The sequence below is a fragment of the Rattus norvegicus genome, chromosome 8 (assembly GCF_021556685.1).
Source record: "Rattus norvegicus strain SHRSP/BbbUtx chromosome 8, alternate assembly SHRSP_T2T, whole genome shotgun sequence".
NCBI lineage: Eukaryota > Metazoa > Chordata > Mammalia > Rodentia > Muridae > Rattus > Rattus norvegicus.
The window spans coordinates 125,409,702-125,434,151 of record NC_141541.1 but is presented as its reverse complement, the minus strand read 5'-3'; the positions used below and the strand labels follow the sequence as shown (position 1 = coordinate 125,434,151).

General features: G+C 44.0%; 1 protein-coding gene across 23 annotated transcripts in view; it reads left to right on the top strand.

Moving 5' to 3' along the window:
* The window catches only part of Zcwpw2 (zinc finger CW-type and PWWP domain containing 2), a 144,876-nt gene that overhangs the window by 66,419 nt on the left and 54,007 nt on the right, over positions 1–24,450 (top strand). For 19 of the 23 annotated variants that reach the window (XR_015626964.1, XR_015626963.1, XR_015626962.1 and 16 more), the window contains 4 exon segments: positions 3,266–3,312; positions 9,604–9,662; positions 11,741–11,808; positions 20,801–20,898. Coding sequence is in view for 18 of the 23 variants with exons in the window: in NM_001430700.1 (NP_001417629.1) it covers positions 3,266–3,312; positions 9,604–9,662; positions 11,741–11,808; positions 20,801–20,898 (272 nt within the window). In the remaining 5 variants the exon portion in view is untranslated. 23 annotated transcript variants of the gene reach the window in all.

Here is a 24,450-nt window from a genome sequence, read left to right as displayed (position 1 = left end):
TGGATTTGCCCATTAGTACTTCCCTCCCTGGAATTTTATTCATGTTTTTACAAAATAGTCTTTCATGTTTAGAGCTATCTTGGGTTCACAAAAATTGGATGTAGGCAGTTTCTGTACCACCCAGAACTCACCCTCTCCTCCCATCAAAGCCCTACCATGTGATTTGTTATAACCAGTGAGCCCACACCAACACTTCTCGTAACTTCCTGAGTTCATGCTGTACATGAGGCTTCACTCTAGTTTTACACTCTGTCATCATTGTCACACTGCACACAATAACCTCATGACCTTAAAATTCTGAGTCCTCCTTACTCATCTTTTCTCCTGCTAACACTCGGAAACTACGTTTGCTACCACTGTCCCCCAGAATGTCTCACGGGCATCCTTCCATATTGGCGTCCCTCCTATAGTAACACACACTTAAGTCTCATCCACGTCTTTGCATCATTCTATAGCTCATCTCTTTTGGTGCAGAATAATATTTTATTCCTATACATACCACACTTTCCACCACTCATCCACCTAGGAGCATTCGGATTGTTTCAAGTTTGGGTGGTTACTGATTGGTGTAGTTTTCCTGTGGCTGTGAGTTCCAACTCCCCGTAGTAAACAGCAGCCATGACTGTAGATACCACGATGAAGACATGAGATTGCCAGCGTTGTGTCAGCAGTGACTGAGACCCTTTGCTGCTGTGCAGGCTCTCAGCATTGTGTTCCCTTTCTCCAAAATGTGTCACCTCCCTGGTGCTCAGCACTGCCGTATGCGCACTTGTCCCTTTGTGTCTTCTTTGCTGCAGTGTCTTTCCAGGCCTTCTGGCCATTGGCCGTTTGTTTAAATGGCAGTCTTCCTGCACCTTAGTCTCCAAATGAAGGCTGGGCTTATAGGACTGCGCCAGCATGCCCAGCTGAACCTTCCTTGCTTCTTTCTCCCATCCCTCCCTCCCTCCTCCTTTTCTTCTTTCTTTGTCTCTTCTTCACTTCTGTCAGTTTCATTTAATACAGTCTCAAGCTTAGAGCTTCATTCCCCAGGCCACAGCCTGTTTACTCACGGACCTGTCAAAGACACCCTTCCTTCTGTTAAAGGACCGCTGATCCTCTAGCATTTCTTTCCGGCTCTGAGAGGTTTCATGCTTCTGTGCATTACCCATCAGTTTTGCTGTTGTTGGCTTTTAGTTTCTTAACATGACAGTTATAATTACCTGCCTCCCCTCCTATCTGTCTGTCTGTCCATTCATTTATCGATCTCTCTTCAAAGTTGGGTGTGGTGTCCTGGACAACAGAAACTACAGTCTCAGTCTTTAGTCAGCTAGACAGAACTAAGGTGTGGGGTTCCGGAGGGTTCTGTTGTTCTAGTATTAGGTCTCAGCTCTAGGCTGAGAACGTGACAAGGCATCTCATTTTTTTCTTTCTTACTCACTGAAGTAGTAAGGACATCTGCAGGGATCACAGTTGTCTTTGCTTCCATGAGGGCTGAGGCTCTGAGAGGATTCACGTGCACTGGACAGTAGTGAAACAGCTTCTTTTGTGGGCGGGTGGGCGGATCTTGTGAGTGTATTTCCCATTCACTCTGCCAGATGCCTGGGTGAGTTTTCTCCAGCTTTCCCTGTGAGAACTTGGTGGCTCTTCAGGAGGAAGAACTCACGGAAGAGTGCCAGATCTCCCACCCTGCGTCTCTGTGCAGTTTTTATTTCACAGTGTTGTCCAGACTTAACCTCCAGGGGTAGGCCATTTAGGGTTGAGATTTTCTTACCTCTAGACTGATTGCCATGGAAGATTCTGTTGATGTGTTTCTGCTCAGGTAACTCATAATTCTCCACACTGATGTCTGTTTCCTCAGATTTGAGAGCAGAAGTGTAGAAGCCCTCTTCCCTGATATAATTATAGATTTCAGTGTAGCTCTTACCATTGAGATGTGGCGGCAACTTTTAAGTCCCCTGCTTTCCCCCCTTGTGAGAAGCACTTTCAGCTGCTGCACTTAAGGAAGCCTTACGGAGTAAAGAAGTGTCTTACGGAGGCCGTGAGTGGCACCAGACGCCTCTGCATGTACACTTCTCCTTAACTTTGAGCACTATCCCAACCTTGCCTAATGTTAGACACATGCAGAATATCAGAAAGATGGTGGGCCCTCCTGGTTGCATAATGTTAGACACATGCAGATATCAGAAAGACGGTGGGGCCCTCCTGGTTGGAGAGATCACTTACAATGGTGGATAGTCTTATGTTCTCCAGTGAAGGGAAATGGTATTTCTTGGAGGATGATTATTTTAAGTATTAGGGGGATACAGAAAGAGGACAGTGCACTGTGGAAGCCAGTGAGAAATATAAATACAGCACACTTCCCTGGGCATTTACTCTCTGTCAGTTGTTAATATTCTTTGATCACTTCATACATGTGTAGAGTGACATGACACATTCCCTGTTTCCCTCTCCAACTACCCCTGTGTGTCCTAGCATCTCCCCCACTAACATGTTTTCTTCAGAAACACATTATCCAATCAGTGCCGCCCAGAGGTGTATAGGTGCAAGCTGTTCACTGGGTAAAGGAAACCTTCCAGTGGCTTCCGCTTCAAAGAAAATGATTCTCTGCTGATTTTTCCTAACATACATATAGTCTGTGTACCAACATAATGTGCTGGGATGATTTTCCTGAGAGCTAGCTGGGTACTAAACATTCTGATCTCAGCAGTAGTCTGAGGACGGATACCAGTACCCAGACTTGGGTGGAGTCACATTCAAGGCAGCGTTGGTCCCTCTGGTCCCAAATGGAAGCAGACGAGGGGCGCGTAATCAAATGATGCGTCTGCCCGCAGCACAGCCCAGGCAGGGTGCGAGAGGATGTCCTCAGCTGCACAGGGAACACGACTGTATGCCCTCCACGGTTGCTAGCTTGAATGAAGTAGCTTGTATGTATCAGTGTCCAGTGTAGCAGGTGCGCCACAGACACAGCGTGGACTTATTCAGGGTTATGTGCTCCAGAGTCCACAGACCAACCGGAAACCAGAGTTAGCAGGCTTCGTGCTAACTAGTAATATTTCAGGAACATCCACCAGACAAGAGTTCCTTCTTGACATTATGGCTTTTGGATTACGTAGTTCTACTCAAGTCCGAGGAGGTGACTTTATTAGTGTTTTAGCTAAAAGGACCACTGTAAACAGTCCGTTACTAATGTGAGATAAAGCGGAAAATTCCAACTTAGTACTTATGCATCTATTTCAGCAGGAAGATGGATTCTTTTTTAAAGTAGATATATTGTGTTATCTTACAGACAGAACCAGAAGAGGCACAGAAGCTCCTGTGGTGACCAAGGAAAGGGTAAGACTGTGTTTTAGAGTTAACTTCAAACTCTGTTTTTTTTTTAAGGGAAAATAAATTACTAACAAAATCATATAATCTGTTTTTTTCATTCTGAAGTTTACTTGAATATATATATGTATATGTATATACACACATATATATGTATATATATATATTGCTTTCTTAGGCTGACTAAGAACAATGTTTGTGATGTTTTCCATTAATTTTATGGAATTAAGGAACAAGTACTTTATTTAAATCATGCTTCACATGGACACTCAGATTAACATTTTCATACTTATGTTACTGGAATTCATGAGAAATTATTTTTTCCTAGAAAATTTAATAAGTTCATAGCTTAATATGGCTATCAAACTTAATAGAAAATAACATTGAACAACTAAATAAAATTCTAGGTAGACTATTTTAATGGAAGCTTAAAGACCCAAGAACATTTAAAAAATATTTTTAAAAATGAATGCATTACTTTGAATTTTACATATTGAATAGTGTTGAATTCTATTGCAAAATATGATTACAATATTGGCGTTCTCAGATGGCAATATCTAATTATAGGACATTGCTGAGGTGTAAAGAGAGATGCTTACAGCACACACGCTTGGACACACATTCATCAGTGACGTGGGAAAACCACCTGTATTAGAAAGAGGAACCTGTGTGTGCGTGCCTGGGTCTGTGGCTGGGCTTGAGGGAGAGACCAGAGATGGTTAAGTGGAGCATGAAGAACAGAAAGGCTGTTCTACATGAGATTGTCCATGAGCTGAACATGTGTATGTGAGTGTGTGTGTGTGTGTGTGTGTGTGTGTGTGTGAGAGAGAGAGAGAGAGAGAGTGTGTGAGAGAAAATGTGTGTGTGTGTGTGAGAGAGAGAGAGTGTGTGAGAGATGTGTGTGTGAGAGAGAGTGAGAGAAAATGTGTATGTGAGTGTGTGTGTGTGTGTGTGTGTGTGTGTACACTTGCTCACTCACTTGAGCACATGGGAAGGAGGGGCTCATTTAAGACTAAATTTCTATTTTTTTTGGTCATTGTTCATGTTTTGGTTTTGGTTTTTAGGCAGAGTCTTGCTAGGTAGCTCAGGTTGGCCCCAGGCTCATTGGCCAGGGACCCCTGCTTGTCATTCCTTTATAGAGTTGTGATACCACATCCTACATGTGAAGTAAGTCTGCTATCTTTCCTCAGGAAGGAGCTCAGGGTCACAGAAGACACAGCTATCTTCTGTAGGAGTCCAGGCCAGGTACTGAGTGCACACGGGGGTGTTGCAGAGTGTGGGAGGCAGTGCAGCCCTGTCACTGCAGTGTGTGGGCAGAATTTGTGATTTCACACTCTTCTATTAGATGGAATAAGACATACATTACATATACATTAGCCCTTTCCATGCGTCCTTCACATTTACTCTTGTCCCCTAGGAGGGCAGCATCAGATTTAGGGAAAGGCTGCTTATTATAAATATGAGTGCAAACGTCACAACACACACACTACTCCACCCGAAGACTAATAACATGACTTGAAACATGGAGGAGCACATAAACTTGGTTTGATACTAAAAGTGTGAACCTTAATGTGAGGCTCTGTGGCTTCTGCTCAGAACGTCTGTTCTGGTTGTGTACAGGTCATCCGGGTGTATAGATTTGGGATCTGGCTAACTTAAGTGTGTGGTATTTTTGCTTATTAGTAAGTTTCTAGTGATAAATCTTTAAAATTAAAACATTATTAATAAAAACAAATGACAAAAGCAAACCAAGAAAAAAACTGATCTGGGCAAGGTGGCACAGACCTGTAGTGCCAGCCCCAGGAGGCAGGAGGATCGGGAGTTTAAGGCTATCCTTGGCTTCCAGGTGAGTTCGAGGCCAGCCAGGGCTATACCAGATCCCATCTTTAGAAACCGTTCTAGTCCTTATTACTTATAAAAAATTTCCTTTTTGAAAATCACCCTCAAGTTCTAGGAATAACTTTCTTTTACTTTTGATTTTCTATGCATAATATTCATTTAAAGATTTAGTTGAGATTAATTCACTTGAAGTTTGAGTTATTACTAAAATTTACTCTGTATTTGTATGGGTTTTGCATCTGTGGCTTGAACTAGCTGAAGGTAAAAAATACTTTTTAATTTGTCTGTTGGGGATACTATCCACCACCCCCTCTTCAGCTTCATCCCATCAAAACCAAAATCAATAATGGTTATTAGCATAACATAAAGTAGAAATTTGAGTAATGACTTTATGTTTCATAGATTGCAGATATGTCCCTGGATATTAGATGATCTTTCTCTGCTCAACTGCTGTTCAATGTCAGTGAGAATTAATAGAACTGACTTATTACAGAATTCGTGTTTATAATATACTCTGGTGTATAAACATTTGGCTTCTGTAGAATCTACTGATGACTTTGAGGTACTATTTATCTATTGTTTATATGTTTAATGTCTTCAAATGTATCAAAAATAACTTTCCCATATGAGGTACACGTCAGAAATCCCTACACCAGTGCACACTGGAGAACACAGTCAGCACAGGGGGTTATGCCCTCCCTTTCCCCCATGGACCTATGTGCAGGGAGTCCTCTCTGGATTTATCACAGGGTTGGTGCCAAGTATTCAAGCCTCACAAAATGATTAAGACTATGCCATTTTATTGTATAATTGGGGGGGGGGATTCTGTCTATCCCATCAGAAAACAGTTCTTGTGTATTATGCTGGGGTTTAGGCTTACAAGACTTGACTCAATCCCCACAGGATGAGAAGTCATCGAGTATTCTTAATGTTGAGGCTAATAGGAGCAAAAATGGTGAAACACATAACAACATTCTGAACATCCATTTCTTTGTCGTCAAAAAGTAGTGCTGTATTATAACCATTAGCTGTTCTCCATACATGGGCTCTTAACAGTCTCCTGTCAACCCCCTTCCAGCACAGAAGCAGGGCCCCTGCCACCCTCCTCCCAGCTCACCCCTGCTGAAATGACCAATGGTGGGAGAGGGACTGTGCAGAAACAGGAAGCGTTTGCGAATGTGCACAGAGCCACCAGCCAGAGGTCAGCTACTGATCCCAGGCTCCTTTGTGAGTTGAGCAGCGCTACTGCAAACCCAGATCCCAAGGCCTTCTTTCCTCCTGGGTGCCTTGTTGGAGTTAACTCTTATCATTCTTAAGGGTTTTACAGATAAGAGTGAAATGAGGGTGACAGGCCACCTGGAATTTTTGTGCTCCGTTCCTGAGCAGGCCTTGTAGAAAATTTGACTAGCAAGCCTTTAAGACCTCGGAGTTAAGACACGGAATTGCAGAGCCCCTTGAAGCTTTATGCCAGTCTCATCCGTAGCCACAGTTGGAGGTGCTAATAGGAAATCCTTCACGGCTTTTGTTCAAGGTGGCACTGGGAGCCAGCTTCTATTTTTAGAGAAAACTCCCTCTGTGCCTCTGTTCACTGCTTGAAGGCACACTCTAGTTGTTCCCTCTGGTGAGACCCTCAACCAAAGAAGCCCACAGAGCTTAACTACAACTGCAGAGAGCAGGAGGCAGCAAGGCGTCTGTGAGTCACACTGCCAGGCACTGGGCTCTGATGCTGGCCAGAGGTCATGGGAATGCCAGACTCTACTGCAAATTGACCGGGCTTGCATATGCTAATTATGCTAATTGATGTGTAATGTTTACGTAAGGAACAATAGAATTATATACTTTAAAAATAGCATCCAAAATAGGGAGAGAAAACAATCATTTCAGTTCTCATCCCTGTCAAGGAAATACTGTGGGCAATCTGTCCACTCTGGACTGTATTATTATTATTATTATTATTATTATTATTATTATTATTATTATTATTATTATTATTAGCCATGCCCTGCCGTTGCTCAGGCTAAGCTGCCACCATCATTTATGCCTGCCGCAGGAAGCTGGTTTGCATCCTTCCGTTATGCACACAGCCCTGGCATCTTCTCTAAAGAGAAATGGGCACGCTGGCTCTGCAGATTTCTGTAGCATAGCTTTGAACCAAGTTTTCACATTATTCAAAGACTGCAGCCTCGCCTTTGGGAAGTCTGTGCAGGTAGGAGCTCTGTGAGTGCCGACTGGCAGTTACCCTCGAGAGAAGGCTGCAGGACAGACTTACGCCTGCTCTAAGGACAACGTGCTCTGTCTGTGCTTTACATGTCAGACCTCAGGCAGCTCGTGGCTCTTGTTCAAGCACAGCACAGACTCATTAGACACCAGACGGCTTAGTCAGATGGGCAGTGTTGAGTCAGAGTATATAAAGTTAATGTACGTATAATTCCCAAGGATTTTCTTCATTTAGAATTAAAGGCCATTCTACTGCTTGCCATTCCAGTCATCACTTCTAGTTGTATGTGTGTGTACACATATGTACATATATTCCCTCTTTTTCTTCTTACTAGTCTAGAAGTTACACACTGCAGTCCTCTTCTTTGGGGGGTTATCCTTATCTGTCAATATATTAATCTTCCATGACTTTTCTGGAACCCTGTTTTGTATTTTTAAAATTCCTCTGTTGGTCATAAATGTGTGATTACATCTTTCTTTGTGAACAGTTCAATACCATATATGTATTATGCCCTGTTCTGATTCCTTTCCTCTTCTGTTTTACTGTCTTTCATTATGAATCTTCCTTGTTTTTCACTTCTCTACAAATGAGTTTTTTTTAAGTCTTTCTCGGTGCTAGAAATCAAACTCAGGTCTCCAGTCTGCTCTATAAACCTCTGTCTGTAGAAGTTCTAGTTTTGAGCTCTACACCCAGCGTCAGTTAGGCGTTCATGGTTAATTAGTTTATCCTTTCTCGGCGGTCCTTAGAGCGTCCTGTGTGGTGCATTTGATCAGATTCACCCCAACTCCTCCCAGATCCACCACTTTGCCCCAGCCTGTGCAGGATTTTTGGCTTCTATTTTGTCTTTGTTGGATTTTGTTAAACCAATCAAGTTGTCACTGTTCATGACACTTGGAGGTGTGACTTCTACTCATTGCCAATGGCCCCTCATGTGGAAGTGGGACTTCTTACCCACATCCCCTCTGAATGGCCTGAGCCGGCCCAGGTCTTGAGTTCATGTAGAGGTACATGATGCTTAATGACTTGTTTATCTCCACTTATTTTTGGTTTTTCTTTTAGGTTAAATCTCTGTAGCATGGCCTTTCATAGCTCTTTTGGGAGAATTGTATTATTTCAGTTCACATTTATTTTGAAAGCTTTAATGATTTTCTGAAAAATCATAGAAATTAACAACTGAAACTCGTAAAGAGTTCCGTGTTCCTCTGCTGTGTTAGTCGAACATCCTCAGGCAGCAGGACACTGAGCTGCCCACTGGAATCACACTGTTTGGGTATAATCTAATTGATAATACTTTTCTGCACGGTTGGTGATAAGGCACCAGTGTAGTCCGTTCCTCAGTGCTCCAAGAGCAACCACTGTCACGACGTCTGGGACCATTCATTAGTTTTGCTTGCTTTTAAACTTTATATCAACTGAACTATACATTGAAAACATTGCTTTATGGGTTTTGTTTTTCTTGCATGTTCTATATGCCTTTAATTTTAGTTATTCTTAACTAGTGAAGGTGGTGTGTGAGATCCTGTGTGAGTCTTTTATGTTAATTGCTTTTGTGCTTCTGCCTCTCCTAGTTTAGGAATCCTAGAGAACCTGTGTGTGTGGTTTGTGGTGTGTGTGTGTGTGTGTGTGGTGTGTGGTGTGTGTGTGCGTGTGTGTGTGTGTGCGTGTGTGCACGTGCATGCTTGTTAGAATTGGAAACCGTAATATTCTCAGGAGACATAACTTTAGATTTTTACTTTAATAGTATAGGCTGAGTGTTTTCTTTATGTCAAAAGCACTGTTTTTCCCATCTAACCCGACAGGCCAGATATGTAACACCTGCTTTGTGCTCTAGTAAGTAAACTTGCCTGTTCTTTTTATAGTCAGAAAATCCCTGTTGACCCCAGGCCTTATCCGACCATGTCACAGAGAGCACAGAGCTTGTTGTGGCTCAGATGTAAAAGGCAGCCATGTCTTTTGGGCAGTGCATTGCTGCAGACTGTGGGGGCTTCTATGATGCCACTTCCCAGCAGGTACCTCTGCACCCTACACTTCCGTGGGCTGAGTGCTTCTGCTTTCCTTAAAGCCAAAGGTTTGTCAAACTTAAAGATTCTCCTCTGGGGTCAGGCAGGCCAGTGCCTCTGCAATGGCTGAGGTGCAGGCTAGACCAAAAGGTGTCACTGGGGAATCTGGGCCACACAACCCACTAGTATATTGAACAGATCTAAAACAATGTGAACTAATTCATTTTTGATCTCTGTTTATAGATTCAAGGTTCTAAAAATAATACTGAAAAGAAAAGGCCCAGGGTTAGAAAGAGGAAAAGGTATGTTTTGTGAAATTAAAAGTATTAGAATAAAATTGAGATGTATAAATTGTGTTTAATTATTGTATGACATTTTCCCTGCTTTTTTTCTTCTCTGAGTAAACATTGTGCTTAAACCTCTTTGAAAGAACTCGTAAAGTATCAGTTGGAAGTGCAGAGAAAGTTATGCTTTATTTTGTTTGGTTTGGTTTTCCAACAGGGTTTCACTGTGTAGCCCAGGCTACCCTCAGACTACCTCCCCTCCTGCCTCAGCCTGGATGCTGGAATCACAGGCACAAGTCACAGAACTTGGCTCAGAAAGTTTTATATTCTTATAAGTATGTTGAACCAGAACTTTTCTTTTACATATGTATGCATATGCATTCAGGGTATGTGTGTCTATCAGCTATTTCATTTTTAAATTTTATTTATTTACAATCCAGCCTTTTCCCCCTCTCTGTCCCCTTTCCTGCAGTTCCTTATCCCATTCCTCCTCCCCCTCTGTCTCTGAGAGGATGCTCCCCACCTCACCAGGCCTTCCCCAACCCTGGTGCCTCAAGTCTCTCTTCTCCCACTGAGGTCAGACTGGGCAGCCCTCTACTGTGTATGTGCTGGGGGCCTCAGACCAGCTTGTGTGCTCCTGGCTGGTGGCTCAGTGTCTAGGAGCTCCCAGGGGTCTGGGTTAGTTGAGACTGCTGGTCTTCCTATGGGGTTGCTCTCACCTTCAAGCCTTCTCCTAATTCTGAAGGAGTCCCTGACTTCAGTTCAGTGGTTGGGTGTTAAGTATCTTCATCTGTCTCAGTCAGCCCTTGTTTGGACCTCTCAGAGGACAGCCATGCTAGGCTCCTGTCTGTAAGCACAACATAGCATCAGGTAATAGTGTCAGGCTTTGATGCCCCACCATGAAATGGATCCCAAGTTGGGCTGGACAGTGGACTACCTTTCCTTCAGTTCTGCTTCATTTTTGTCCTTGAAGTTCTTTTAGACAAGAATAATTCTTGGTCAGAAATTTCGACAGGGTGGTAACCCCACTTGAGGCCCTGTCTATCTACTGGAGGTGGACTCTGAGTTCCCTCTCCCCACTGTTGGGTATTTCAGCTGAGGTCACTCCCCTTAAGTCCTTAGACTCTCTCACCTCCCAGATTGAAGCAGACCTTTTAGAGTATTATCATTCACATATTCAAGGCAGTCTTTAGCTTAACGTAGGTCAGGCAGGGTCAGACCTCCATAATAAACAGCAGGACACTGGTAATGCGACCCAGTGCTTTGCACTGAGCTGGGCACAGCATGCACTTTCCTGTGTGCGACCAGGGCTGTACGAGGATTCCCACTCACAAATGAAGGCTGCTGTGCCTCTGTGGAATAAAGCTCGTTTTTAAATTACTTATGTATTTATTTTACTTTGTTTTGTTTTGTATGTTAGAAGTGTGTGGGGCATGTATCCATGTACGTGTGTGGAGGGAAGAGGACAAGTCTCAGGAATTGACTCTCCCCTCCCACCTTAGAGGGTCTTGGTAGTGAGCTCAGGTTGTCAGGCCTGTGCAAGGCTATCTCCACCCCCTAGATAACTCATTCTTAAAAACAGGCTTCGGTTGCCCTAGTTACACACCACAGTGATCCCATTACATAGAGTGGACAGCATTTTACAGTTACCTCCATTTAAAAGGCAAAGCTTATGGCTTGCAGAACTGACTCCTGGGACCTCCTGATGGCAGCAGTGCATTGGCACAGACATTTTCTTGTCAGAGTGCAGTGTGACTGGGAAGCACGGCTGTGGTATCTGACAGAACAGGCTCTGTCATGCCACCAATTTATTTGTGCTGCTGGACTTCTCATCGCCTCTCTAGTCTCAGCACCTCAGCTTCTTACACAATGAAGAAATGCTTATTTAATGCATGCTTTTGGAAGATAATTATATGAAGACTGTCAGTGTGAGTGCTTGTTGGACTAGCCTCTCTGTGCTTGGGAGCTACTGAGAGCACAGGTCATACTTGTTCCCTGTGAGATGTATGCATTTGTATGTATGGACATAATGTGTAATGCATGTCTGTATGTGGGGGTTTCTCTTTTGAAACTAAATCTATCAAAATCTTTTTTAGGGATGCTGCTTTAAAGTACTCTGTTGACATTTTTTGTTCCGATGAAGCCCTGTCAAAGGAAAACATGGGTATGTGAAGCTGTCATGGTTTTAGTTTCTTTGCCTGGATATAATTTCAAAAAAAATGTAGTTGTTCTAAGTGGAGCTCAGGGAGGCTCACAGAGACTGAAGTAGCAGTCACAGAGCCTACAAGGGTGTGCTGCATGTCCTTTGCATATATATATATATATATATATATATACATATATATATGTGTGTATATATATATATATATACATATATATATATGTGTGTATATATATATATATATATATGTATGTATATATATGGTTGTGGCTTGCTGCTTTTGTGGTACTCCTGACAGAGGCAGTGGGGGTGTCTCTAACTCTTTTGTCTGATCTTAGGACCCTTTTCTCCTGTTGGGTTCCCTCGCTCAGCTTTGAGGTGAGGTTGGCCTGGTATTACTTTGTCTTGCTGTGTCATGTTTGATTGACGTTTCTGGGAGGCCTGGTCTCTTCTAGGAGGAGATGGGGGTGGGGTGGGGATAGGGGTAGGGGAGAGGTGAGGTGTGTGGAAGGACTGGCAGGAGGAGAGAGAGAGAAGCTGAGGTCAATATGTCTGCATGGGAAAAGAATGAAAACTGTAGTTGTTTGTTTTTAAGGAAATCAAAGCTAGTGTGTGTGTGTGTGTGTGTGTGTGTGTGTGTGTGTGTGTTTTAAAGGTTAATGGGTCATTTTGTGTCAAATGGGAGGTCTTCAGTTTTCTTTGAGTTTCTGTGTTAATTAGAATGTCTCTGAAATTGCCACATATTTAGTGTTTTAAAATGAAGTACTGACAACTGCAGAAGAAAATGCTATCTACTGTGCTTCAACCCAGACCTTTCCATCCCAAACCCATTGGAATCCAAAGAAAGAGGGAAAATGGAACCAAAAGTAGTCTATGGCCTAGGCTGAATTAATTGCCACTGGTAATTGTCTTCATTATTTTTCCATTGATGTCATAAAGTACCATGACCAAGGTAAAAATGTTTCATTTGGTTTATGGTTCCAGAGGATTAGAGTCCATGACAGTATAGCCAAGGAACTGCCAAGAGCAGAGTCTGCTGTAGCTTTCATAGTCCTAACGTCTGTTCTTGGCTACTTCTTCCTTTTGACTTTCATTCCTATGCTCCAATCGTGAGGCAAAGGTCTGTGTGTCCCTAAATGGATACACAGAGAAGGGCGAGCCAACCTTCCAAAAGGCTCTGTCTAGGGTTTTACTGCTGTGACACCATGACCAAGGCAACTCTTATAAGGACAACATTTCATTGGGGCTGGCTGACAGGTTCAGAGGTTCAGTTCATTATCATCAAGGGGGGAGCATGGCAGCATCCAGGCAGGCCTGGTGCAGGAGGAGCTGAGAGTTCTACATCTTCATGTGAAGGCAGAATACTGGCTTCCAGGTAGCTAGGATGAGGGTCTTAAAGCCCACACCCACAGTGACACATCTATTCCAATAGGGCAACACCTTCTAGTAGTGCCACTCACTGGGCTGAACATTTACAAATCATCACATTCTACTCCGTGGCCCCCATAGGCTTTTTCAAACATATGAGTCAATGGGGACGATACCTAAAATGTCTTTGTTTCTTTCCCCCCCCCCCCCCCCCCGGAGCTGGGGACCGAACCCAGGGCCTTGCGCTTCCTAGGCAAGCGCTCTACCACTGAGCCAAATCCCCAGCCCCGGGGACGATACCTAAACGTAGCATAATGCAAAATACATTTAGTCCAACTTCCAAAGTCCCCATAGTTTATAGCAGTCTCAACAGTGTTAAAAGCCCAAGGTTCAAAATCTCTTCTGAAAGTCATACAATTACTTAACTGTAATCTCCAAAGCAAGACAGGAAACCAGCTGGGCAAACTTCAAACTCTGCATCTCCATGTCTGATGTCAAAGCGGTCTTCAGATCTCCAGCATCTTTTTTATCTTTGTTGACTGCAACAAACTTCTTTTCCTCGGCTGGTTCCAATCCCTGTTAGCAGCTTTCCTCAGTAGATAGCCCATGGCTCTGGCATCTCAAACATTTTGGGGTTTCCAAAGCAACTTCAATGTTGCATTTTCTTGTTTCAATGTGTGAGATCCACACATGATCTTCTGGGCTCCTCCAGAGGGCTGGCTTCACTTCTCCAGCTCTGTCCTCTGTAGCCCTCTAAGCTCAAGTTGATCTACTCCACTGCTGCTGCTATTCTTGGGGATCATCCCATGGTACTGGCATCTTCAATACACTGGGGTCTTCCACTGCAACAGAGGTTCAACAATAGACTCTCATATGCTCTCTTCATGGTGCCAAGGCTCAGCTCCTTTGCATGACCCCTTCAGTCCTAGGCCATCAACTGCAACTGAGGCTGCACCTTCACCAATGGCCTTCCATGGCCTCTCACAGCACCAAGCCTCAGCTGCTCTCCATGACCCCTTCATGCCTTCAAAACCGGTACCATCTAGGAGACTCTTATACATTACCAAGTCCAGCTGCAGTACAAGGTACAACCTTGGCTATCACTGGAGCAGTTTCTTTGTGCTCTCAGAAAACACTTCCCAGAAGATTTCACCTCAGTGATGCTGAAGATATCTACACATATCTCGTCACATTAAGACCTTCCATTCCAAGTCCCCAGCATCATCTGCAGCCTGCACCAAGCAGCCCAAACACAGATTGAATGAAGGATTGACAGTGGGAACTGTAACAGGATAGGTCAAAGCAGTATGTGCACTATACATGTGAATGTATAGAAAATGCGACAGCCAACTTTAATTTTGGAGGCAAATTGGGTTATGAACTGAAGAAGGCTTAGAGGAACCCAGCCCTTCCTAGGACCATTTGTCAGGTACACAAGAATAGTTAAGCAGTGTAAGAAGAACTTTCAACAGACCCTGTAGAGAACGGTGATTTCATGGTAAATCCTTACACACACACACACACACACACACACACACACACACACACACACACTCATTAATAAGAAGTTTTCTTAAGTCCTCTGAGTAACTTAGACTTTTGATAATAAGTTATTCCATCACTTGAGCAGTGTTGTGGACTGAATGCAGAATGACCCCAGAGGCTAATGTTTCAGACATTGGAGGCTTTCTGGGGAAGGCACCTCTGGAGGAAATAGAGCCATAGGCATGCCTTTGAGGGTTACGTTAGCTTCCAAGTCCTAGCCCCACTCTGATCCCTGCTCGGCCTTGAAGCACGCTGCTCTGCTCTGCTCTGCTCTGCCGCACACCCAAGCACTAGGTCAAGCAAACAGAGGTGGAAACCCTCTGAGTCTTGAAAAAAATAGTTTCTCCATATATTGTTTTTGCTAGGTATTTTGTCACAATGATGAGAAAATTAATCCAAGGAACAGTTGTCAGAAACCTTCCCAAGTGGGAACTGAACAGCCAGATAGCCCATTGGCAGTTAACCAGATGGCCTCCAAGAGAGCCTAGTTATTTTCAATGCACCACCAGCACTATGAGTAACATTTCACTCTAGCTGCGGGGAGCATAGCTAGGGAAGCCAGGACTCCTGCTCCAGAAGGCTTCACCCCAGTCATGACCACCTAGACACTCCACCTGGGTCTTGGAGGACATCACTTTGAGGATAAGACTCAGTCTGTTGTAAAAGAAGCAGCTTTTTTGGTGATGAGTGAGATATACACTTACCTTTGGATATAAGGATAAGTTTTAGAATGCAGTTAGGAATTATATTGGTTGGAGAAAGTGGTAATATTTATAGTAATAGTAATAGTAGGTACTCCTTAAGGCCCATGACCTTATTAAGTATGGAAGGTTAACACTATTAGGTATGACTTCCCTGTAAAGATGTGAAAACACTCAATAATCCACTTTATTCTATCTCGTCATTGACAATTAAAGAGTAGGAGTCACTAAACCACTCCATGGAGTTCTCTCCCAGAGGAAACATCAGGAAGCAGTGGTTCCTTTTCATCCTCAACACTCCTTGGGACTGTGGGTAGGGCTCCATTGGCAGAGCGCTCACCTAGCAAGCACAAAGCCTAGGATCTCGTGCTCAGCACCAGAGAAGCCTGGTGTGGTATCACATGCCTCTGAGGTCATTCTCAGGCAAGCCAAGGATGCATGAGTGATCCTGTGCAAAAACTAAATAATCATCATCTATTGCAAAGGAACCTAAAGGGACTGTGGAATGTGAAGCCCTAAATCATACACACAGGCGTACTGTACACATCCATGCATGGCTCAGGGATCATGGTGGAAGACAGAAAAATAAGAACCAGAGGTGCTGGGTGACTACAAGGAAACTTTTCTGGACAAAGCAGGGCAGTTTACTCTTAAGAGTTCACAGCAATTTGAGACATCTTGCACAAGACAAGTGAGGCTATGACAGACAGAACTCCAGAATGGAGATGGAAGGAGGGCACTACATCAGACTGCTGGCTGAGGAGCTCCTCACAAGTAGTAGCTGCTGGGAGAGAGTTGGTGTCCCTTACAGATGTAGCCATGGCCAGTAGACATCACCCTGCAGTGATGACCACACATACCAGAGGGTACAGGTGTCAGCTGATCAAGAAAACAAGAGAGATGGTCAGGCCGTGTGGATAGAAAGGTGAGATAGATCTGGAAGGGGGGGCAGTGAATTTCATCAAACCCATTGTACAGGATCATCAAAGAAAAAATAAAAATGATAATGAAAGCAGATAAATAAAAATAAACACCCAACAGCATTGAAGAACTGCAAAACACTTTTCAAACTTTGGCATTTCTCTTAGTGTTTCTGTGGATCCATCCCTACTGTTAAAGTCCCTTCCTTGGGGCTAGTGGATGGGTGAGGTGAGCAGTGCTACTCTCCCTCCAAAGGCCTTAACAACACAGCATGTGATTTACCACAGGGAACCAAGGCCTTTACTGAGCTTACTGATAGAGCACGGCAGGAGTGTGGGTGATGTCTTTACTGAGTATGCTTGATGGCTTTTCCATACATGCAGAGATGGCGTCCAAGCATCCACATCCAATTTCCTCACAGCATTGTGGGCCTCTGTTCTAGTGCTTGCTGCTTGAAAGCCAATTCTTCAGAACAGAGAGCTGGTGAGGAAAAGAAGTCATTAATTCAGGGGCAATCCTTGCTTATGAAGGGCATGCCAGCATCAAAGCACCCACTTTGAGAAGCTGGATATACACAGAGCTTTGTTAGAGAAGGGAGAGTAGGGCACAAGGCTCCTGTGAGGGCTATCTACTGATGCCCAGTGGCTTCTGTAGTTCAGGGCGAGAGTCTCCTTTTTTCTTCTCCAGCAGGTGCAAAATTGGCCTCTAAGGCTACTTCCTGCTGCTCTCTAGACAACCTTTCTTCTCTGTAGATTAAGCTTCATGGTGAGTGACATGTGTTGTGTTACTTGACTTGAAGAACTAAAGGACAAGGAGGATCATTCATGGCGTGGTCGTAACCTGAAGGAGCCAGCCTTGTAGGGTTTATGAGTGTAGAGAGAGATAATTTAACAGCTAGCACCTTAGTCACGGACATACAATCTTTATATTGTCTTCAGATTCAATAGGCTTTGGCCACTTAGGTGTTTTGTTGTGACTTTGCTTTAGAAATATGAATGCCAAGCAAAGGAAAGAGAAGTCACCTTGCAAAGGACAAATGCAGGCAACAGGACAAAAGCGTTGCTGTGGCTCCAATAAGGGTGAGGTCAGCCCTGCTCTGTGAAGGAAGGGACCTGTGTCCAAGTTCTTGGCCACAATTCGTCTCATACTCACATGATAGATTCTTACTTTCCTGCCTCAGATTTACTGTTTGGGATAGAATGTCCCTCCTCCCCTCCATCTCCCCTCCCTCTCCCTCCCTCTCTCCTCTCTCTCTCCTCCTCCCCTCCCTCTCCCTACTCTCTCCCATATTTTCCTTCTTCCCTCTCCCTTTCTACTCTCAACAGTGAGTTGAATCAAGTCAGGAAACTAAGGATAGTCATCAGATAGGCGACGATTGGTTGTACAATCAGCAAAGGCATCTCTTCTGTCTCCAGCTTTGGAGGATGTCATTGACCAATTCTGATAATGGAGTCTGCAGATTACAGTAACTGCCATTTCTTAAGAATTATTTTTTGAATTTCTGTTTACAATACAGGAATGCTTATAGAAAAGCAAGCTTCCTGTGGCTCTGGAAGCAGAAATCAACATCAGTCAAGTTGTTCAGAGTCCTGGCCAAGTGCTGAAGCCCTCCATTATTCTGTCTACCCTTTGATCAAAAGGCAGTGCAGACACTTTTCCAGAGTGCTTGCAAACAGAGATTACAGTGAACTTGGCAATGACATACCTCATCGTAACCTGATTGTGCTTTAGCCCAGTGTTAGAAGTATAAAGATGCTTGCTTGCCATTTTCTTTTATAGCATAGCTTAAAATCCATCTTTTCAACAGGGTATTAAATTTCAGTGTCAGTTTTCATAAACTCAGAATGTAAAGTAGGAAAATTATTGTGAGAGGAGAGTCAGCCCGAGGTAAGCACAAACAGTGGCCTGTGAATTAACAACTTTGGCTACTGAAAAGGAATCTACCACAGTTGAAGCAGTGGAGACGGCTCCATGGGTCGGAGCACTTGTGGCTCAAACCTGACACCCTGAACTGAGTCCCCAGAGCTCATGGAAAGGCTGGGCAGCACCCAGCAGTAACTGCAGCCCCCAGCAAGAGACAGGAGGAGACAGGAGACTGGAGCCAGCCTGGGCGAGCTGCGTGTACCAACAGCAATGGACATCCCGCTTTACCAAGGCAGAGGGAGAGAGCCTCCTTCTCACAGTTGTCTACTGACCTCTGCCTGCATGCTGTGGCACACACACACACACACACACACACACACACACACATGCACACACACTCATACAGAGACACGAACGCACACACACAGACACGTGCACACACATACACAAATGCACACACACGCACATACACGTAAATAAGTAAACATTAATTTCATTCAATATGCTTTAGTACAAGCATTCATACCTCTAGCAAGTTGAGGATTCAGTAGACACGGTGAATCCATGTTTAAAATGAATCACCCAGGTGATTCTGAGTACTCCACGTCCAGAATGGAGTACTCTGTTGTCTTCAGCCGTAACCAAAGAAAACAGATGCTTTGGGAGGTCACCAACATGTCAGCTGCAAGCTTTGTTTGTCTTGCTTTTAAACGTAAGAGCTTACTCCTGAGCTTCTCTTGGGTTATTTCAAAACAAGTTTTGCAAATACCCTAATGTCGGCTGTGCAGAGTCCACAGTAAGAGGCTTCCTAGGCTCTGCGCACTCCCCTGAGTTCCCGGCCCACAGTGGGTGCACTGTGCACATGTATTGATTGAATAGACAGACGGTGCTTCTGCAGAGAGGTGCTGGTCAGCACATTTATGCAGATCGTGGTGTGTGTAAGGAAAACTGGTTTGCCTGTCGTACAGCCTGTGGTATAGCAATAAGCACGGGGGCTCTGTTTCTCAACTGCTGGTTTTTGGTCAACACTGCTATTAATAGTGCTTTATCGGGATTTAGAATTCCCTTTCTTTTGTCCTGCCTGGTTACATTTAGATGTTCCTTGGCCTTCCAGCTGTGCCAAGTGCTATGACTTGTGGTGACCTGCCCTGGCAGAGAAGAGGAAGTGTTGTGTCAGACTGCAGGGATCAGAGTGGAAGGCAAGGGTGTGACATTCCCTCTGGGTTACGCTGGCTTTGGGCAGGCTTCTGTCTCTGGTGCCAGGCAGCTGTCTTCTCTGATCTTTGCTTCAGCAAGACTTTGTGTCAACTAAAACTGGTTTTATATAGGTAGAGAATTCAACTGCATATTGTTAATCAGAATACAATTCTGTCATTATCATAGGCTCTTTCTTAGGTGGTGTTGGGGTTCTTGTTTTATCTCAACATATTAAATGAAATAGTAAACACATTTTTTACTTCATAGCTATCAAAAAAACATTTATCAGGATAATGTTTTCTTTTTAAAATCATGCTGGGCAGTTAACATATGTTGTCACTTGGATTAGAAATGGATGGACCTATGGAGCCTTGGACCTGGCTCAGTAGTTAAATTGCCAGCCCTGTAAGTGTGACACCGAAGTCAGAATCCCCAGAAACCATGACAAATGTCAGTGGGCCACAAGCTGGCCAGAAGGACTGGCCATGTCCAGGAGCTCAGACTCCTTTCTTAGTAAATAAGGGAACAGAACAAGGGAAGATCACCCTGACACCAACCCCAGGCCTCCACAGGCACCCACAAAAGTGCGTGTGCACCCGCAGAGGCCCCTCTCACACAGAAAGGACAAGTGTGCACTCAGCCCAGCTGCTCTGCTGTGTGCTTTCCCATTCGAAGAGCAGCCTTTAACTCCCTGCGTGGGTACAAAGCATTCCAACCATCGTCACCCCCACACCCTCTCCTCCGAAGTCCATGCCCTACTTCTCAGCTCTCTTAACTTTGTGTCCCCCCACCAAAAAAATAATCTGGTAGTCTAGTCTCGGTGCTCATGGCGATGGGGCCATTTAGAGGAACACTGTGGACCTCAGAGGACATACCCTTTAAAGAAAACCAACTTCCCCCACCACCAACTGCCTATAGCTCCGTGCTTGTGATGTGAGCTTTACAAACATAATTGAACTTGGTACCCTAGAGCCCTAATTAAGAAGAAATATGCAACGACTTTAATGAGCTTTTTATATTTCAAAAGCATTCTATACTAAATACATATCAAGAAAATTAGCTATTCTTTCAAAGAATTATAAAAATTTACCCTGGAAATTCATAATAGAGTTTTGCAACAAGCAGAGGTCCTGTATAAAAACCTTATGATAACCAAAATTAAGCAGGTAAGGAAAAGCTATAAAAACCATATGATAACCCAAATTAAGCAGGTAAGGAAAAGCTATAACAAAATCTTTTACGTTTTAAGCTAAGTAAAGATAAATTTTTTAAAAAAATATTAAAGTTTATTCTTTCTATTTCTGTGTTACTTAGAAGAATTCTCTCTGGGTGGTTAAGGTTATGAATTAGATGGAATTGATTAAAGATGCAGCTATTACTGTGTTCATAATTTCCCTTAGTTGTCTCCGAGACAGAAGGTTTGCTGAAAGAACTGGAGAAAATGCTGCAGCAAGTACAGGAGCCCACGGCAAGAGAGGACGGGCCAGGGCTCGAGCAGGTCAGTGTGCGGAGGCACCACCCAGCCTCAGGGTCTCTGTCCACTTTAATCAGGCACAGCACCTTTCTCCATGTCTGAAGCTTGATCATCATGATATTAATAAACTAGAAGCTGTCAAGAAACCAAACTATATTCCTGGAAAACTAAGTGTCTGCACGAGGTAGCTCTAAGTTTAGATCTTGGGGTTGGGATGAAGGAAGGTGCAGGCTTCCTGTAGCAGAGGTGGACCTCACTCATCTGGCCATCGTGAAACAATGCCTGACCTAAATGAGGAGAAATGAGTACAAGAGTTCCCAGTTCATCTTGGAGGTTGTGCTGGTGCAGGGCACGTCATATCCGGGTGAGACAGGAAGCAGGGGAGAGAAGACAGGAGAGGCCCAGGGCAGGGAGCATGGGCGTGCTCCCAGTGACCTGCTTCCAGCAGCGGGGCCCTCTGGCCTGCCACTCCCTATCTCCCAGTAACACCGCTGGATTCTGACTTGAGTAGGTCAGCTGTGTTATGAATGTGTCATAGAACTCATGGTTGGTTAGCCCAAAGTCCTCACGGGCTGTCTCTACAGAAGCCCAAACTGACACACCTGCTTTCCGAATGCCATTAATTCTATGGAGATTTCTTAACCCAGTGATGTTGACAGTTGTAGATGAATAGCAGTCGACTCCCCCCATGCTTGCAATCTTTCCAGGTGAGAGAAGTGAGGTACACAGTAGCAGATCCCTGGAACAGGGGAGTAGCTTGGTGGGACCTTTTCTATCCCATCGATGCACTGAGACTTGTGCATGTCTTGGCCACTGAAAGGCAAAAAACCCCCCAGTGTTAACCAAGCAGAGGTGGAGCTCACCAGAACACGCTTCATTAATTCATTCCGATGCATACTGCGCCCCAGTCAAGAGAGCACACCAGGCCAGTCCCCGGTACAGTCACTGGAGCTTCATTACCTTATTATTACTTGTTAATAACGTGGACCTAGTGTACATCCAGGTTCTGTTGCTGAGGACTGTGCCACTGCTCTAAGGACATGTCCTACCCAAAGAACTGTCTGAAGAGTTAGACCAGCCTCACTTAGTCCCTTAGCCGGGATGGAGACGTGGCTCTTTCATCCTGTTCTAGCTCCCCTGCAGACAGAGCCTTCCCTGGTGGTGTGGGCTCTCTGTGCAGTAGGAGCTGGCCTCACATGAGTCTGCCTGTCTCGGCTGTAACTCCTGAGTGCTGGAATCATTGGTGCTCAGCTAAAGATGAGTCTTTAACGCCCTTCTTACTAAGTTAAAGGTTAAGGAAAGCATACAGAATCTAGCATCCTGGAAATGAATGTGTTAGAGGAAGTAAGCATCAGCCCTTGCTGACTTAGAAAACCCAGAAAGCTCCCAGTCAGTGCCAGCAGCGCAGCTGCCCTGATCTGCAGGCTGAGTCAGCCTACAGTGCTTCTCCGCCATGCTTCCAGTACACAGGCTTCTTCCCATGTATGGCTGCACTTGTAAACAGGGTGTGTAGACTGGTGACATGGGTTATATACAAATTGTGTGTGTGTGTGTGTGTGTGTGTGTGTGTGTGCGCGCGCGCGTGTGATATGTGTGCGTGTGTGATATGTGTGCATGTGTGATGTGTGAGTGTGTGATATGTGTGTGTGTGATATGTATTTGTGTGTGTGTGTAATATACAGCTATCTATACGGTAATACAAATTATAATGCAAATATAAGTACACACATTACTCCTCCTTAGCCATTGTGTGCTCAGTTCAACACTGCATGGTTTTATGCAGTGTGTTTTGTGTTTTGTGGTTTTTGGTTTTTCCCCCTTTTTTCTTTCCTTTTCAGTCCCAGCAGTTTGTCTTTTCAAAAATACAGCCTGACTGGTTTTTATAGTGACATCCTGGGGTTTTTACAGCCATAGATTCGCTTCTGTTTTGCCATTAGAACTAGTAGCTTGATGGAATAGAAATCACTTTTGATTTTTATTTCTAATGCTCACATGCATAGTTTTAATACAGCCCCAGGTAGGCCTTCTTTTGTTTTAGATTCTTATATTGTTCTGTGTTTCAAAGGCATTTAGGAAGTGTGGGAGTTACTTATTTTACCTCACCACCAGGTGAGCAGCTCCTGCAGGCTTCACTGGTAGCTCCTGAAGGGCTCTGGATGCCTGGGCCTCCTCACTGTTAATGAGCAGAGCAGCCATGAAGCCAACCATTAAAGTGCAGCGATTTCCACCTTAAAAGTAAAGAAATATCACATCCCCCTGGGATTTGTTCTTTTATTTCTTCTTTCTTTTCATTGTTTCTGCAAAGAATGTGGCTTCTACTTAAAACTGGAGATGTTCCCAATCTGCACTGTGTTGATTCTGAGCAGATGCCATGTGACCCCTTTCAGAGTTGTGAATTTGCTGTTTTCTTCGTCATGAAGGCAGAGAGCGCACATGCCCACCCACAATCAAAGCTCTTCTCTGTGTGCTCTGGTAGATGAGCTTCCTCCCCTGAGCCCCTCCCAAGGACGCTCTTCTTTAGCTAATGTGAACACTGCTGACAAGCTGGTCTGACTTGGCAACGATGAGAAGTTAATCAGACTTTGGTATAGCCACCTCGTTTTTAAATAGATAATCTGAATGCAAATAAGGATGTTTGCCAAATAATTATTTGGGTTAAAAGACACATATTATATCAGGAACTGCATGCATATCCTTGTCTTTTCATCGCATGAGCTGGTCTTTCTGTAGTTGGTCTTGAAACTGAGACTCATGTTAGTAGATGTGTGCACAGTGCGTCACTACTGCCTTTCCCATCTAAGCTATAACAAGGACTATTGTGGGTAAAGTAAATACTTATTAAAAATGGCCACAGAATATGTAACTAAAGCTATTTTAATATGTATTTCATATAATATTTTAAAAAACTAACCAATATAGAAAACTCAGATGGAAGATCATAGTATCCCAAGATATAACTGAAAATATGAGGAGATGACATGGGCAGTGTGACAGTGTAGACACACACGCACTCACGCACACACACGCACACACGCACACACACACACACACTCACACAGACATGTACACACGCACACATATACACTCACACACTCACACACAAACACACACACTCACACACTCACACACAAACACACACACACTCACACACTCACACACACTCACACACATATACACACATGCACACATATACACTCACACACACTCACACACTCACACACATATACACACATATACACACACTCACACACAAACACACACATATACACACACAAACACACTCACACACATATACACACGCGCACACACACACACTCACACACACACTCACACAGACACTCACACACAAACACATATACACACAAACACACTCACACACATATACACACATATACACACTCACACACAAACACACACACACTCACACACTCACACACACTCACACACATATACACACACGCACACATATACACTCACACACACACTCACTCACACACATATACACACACAAACACACTCACACACACACTCACACACACACTCACACAGACACTCACACACAAACACATATACACA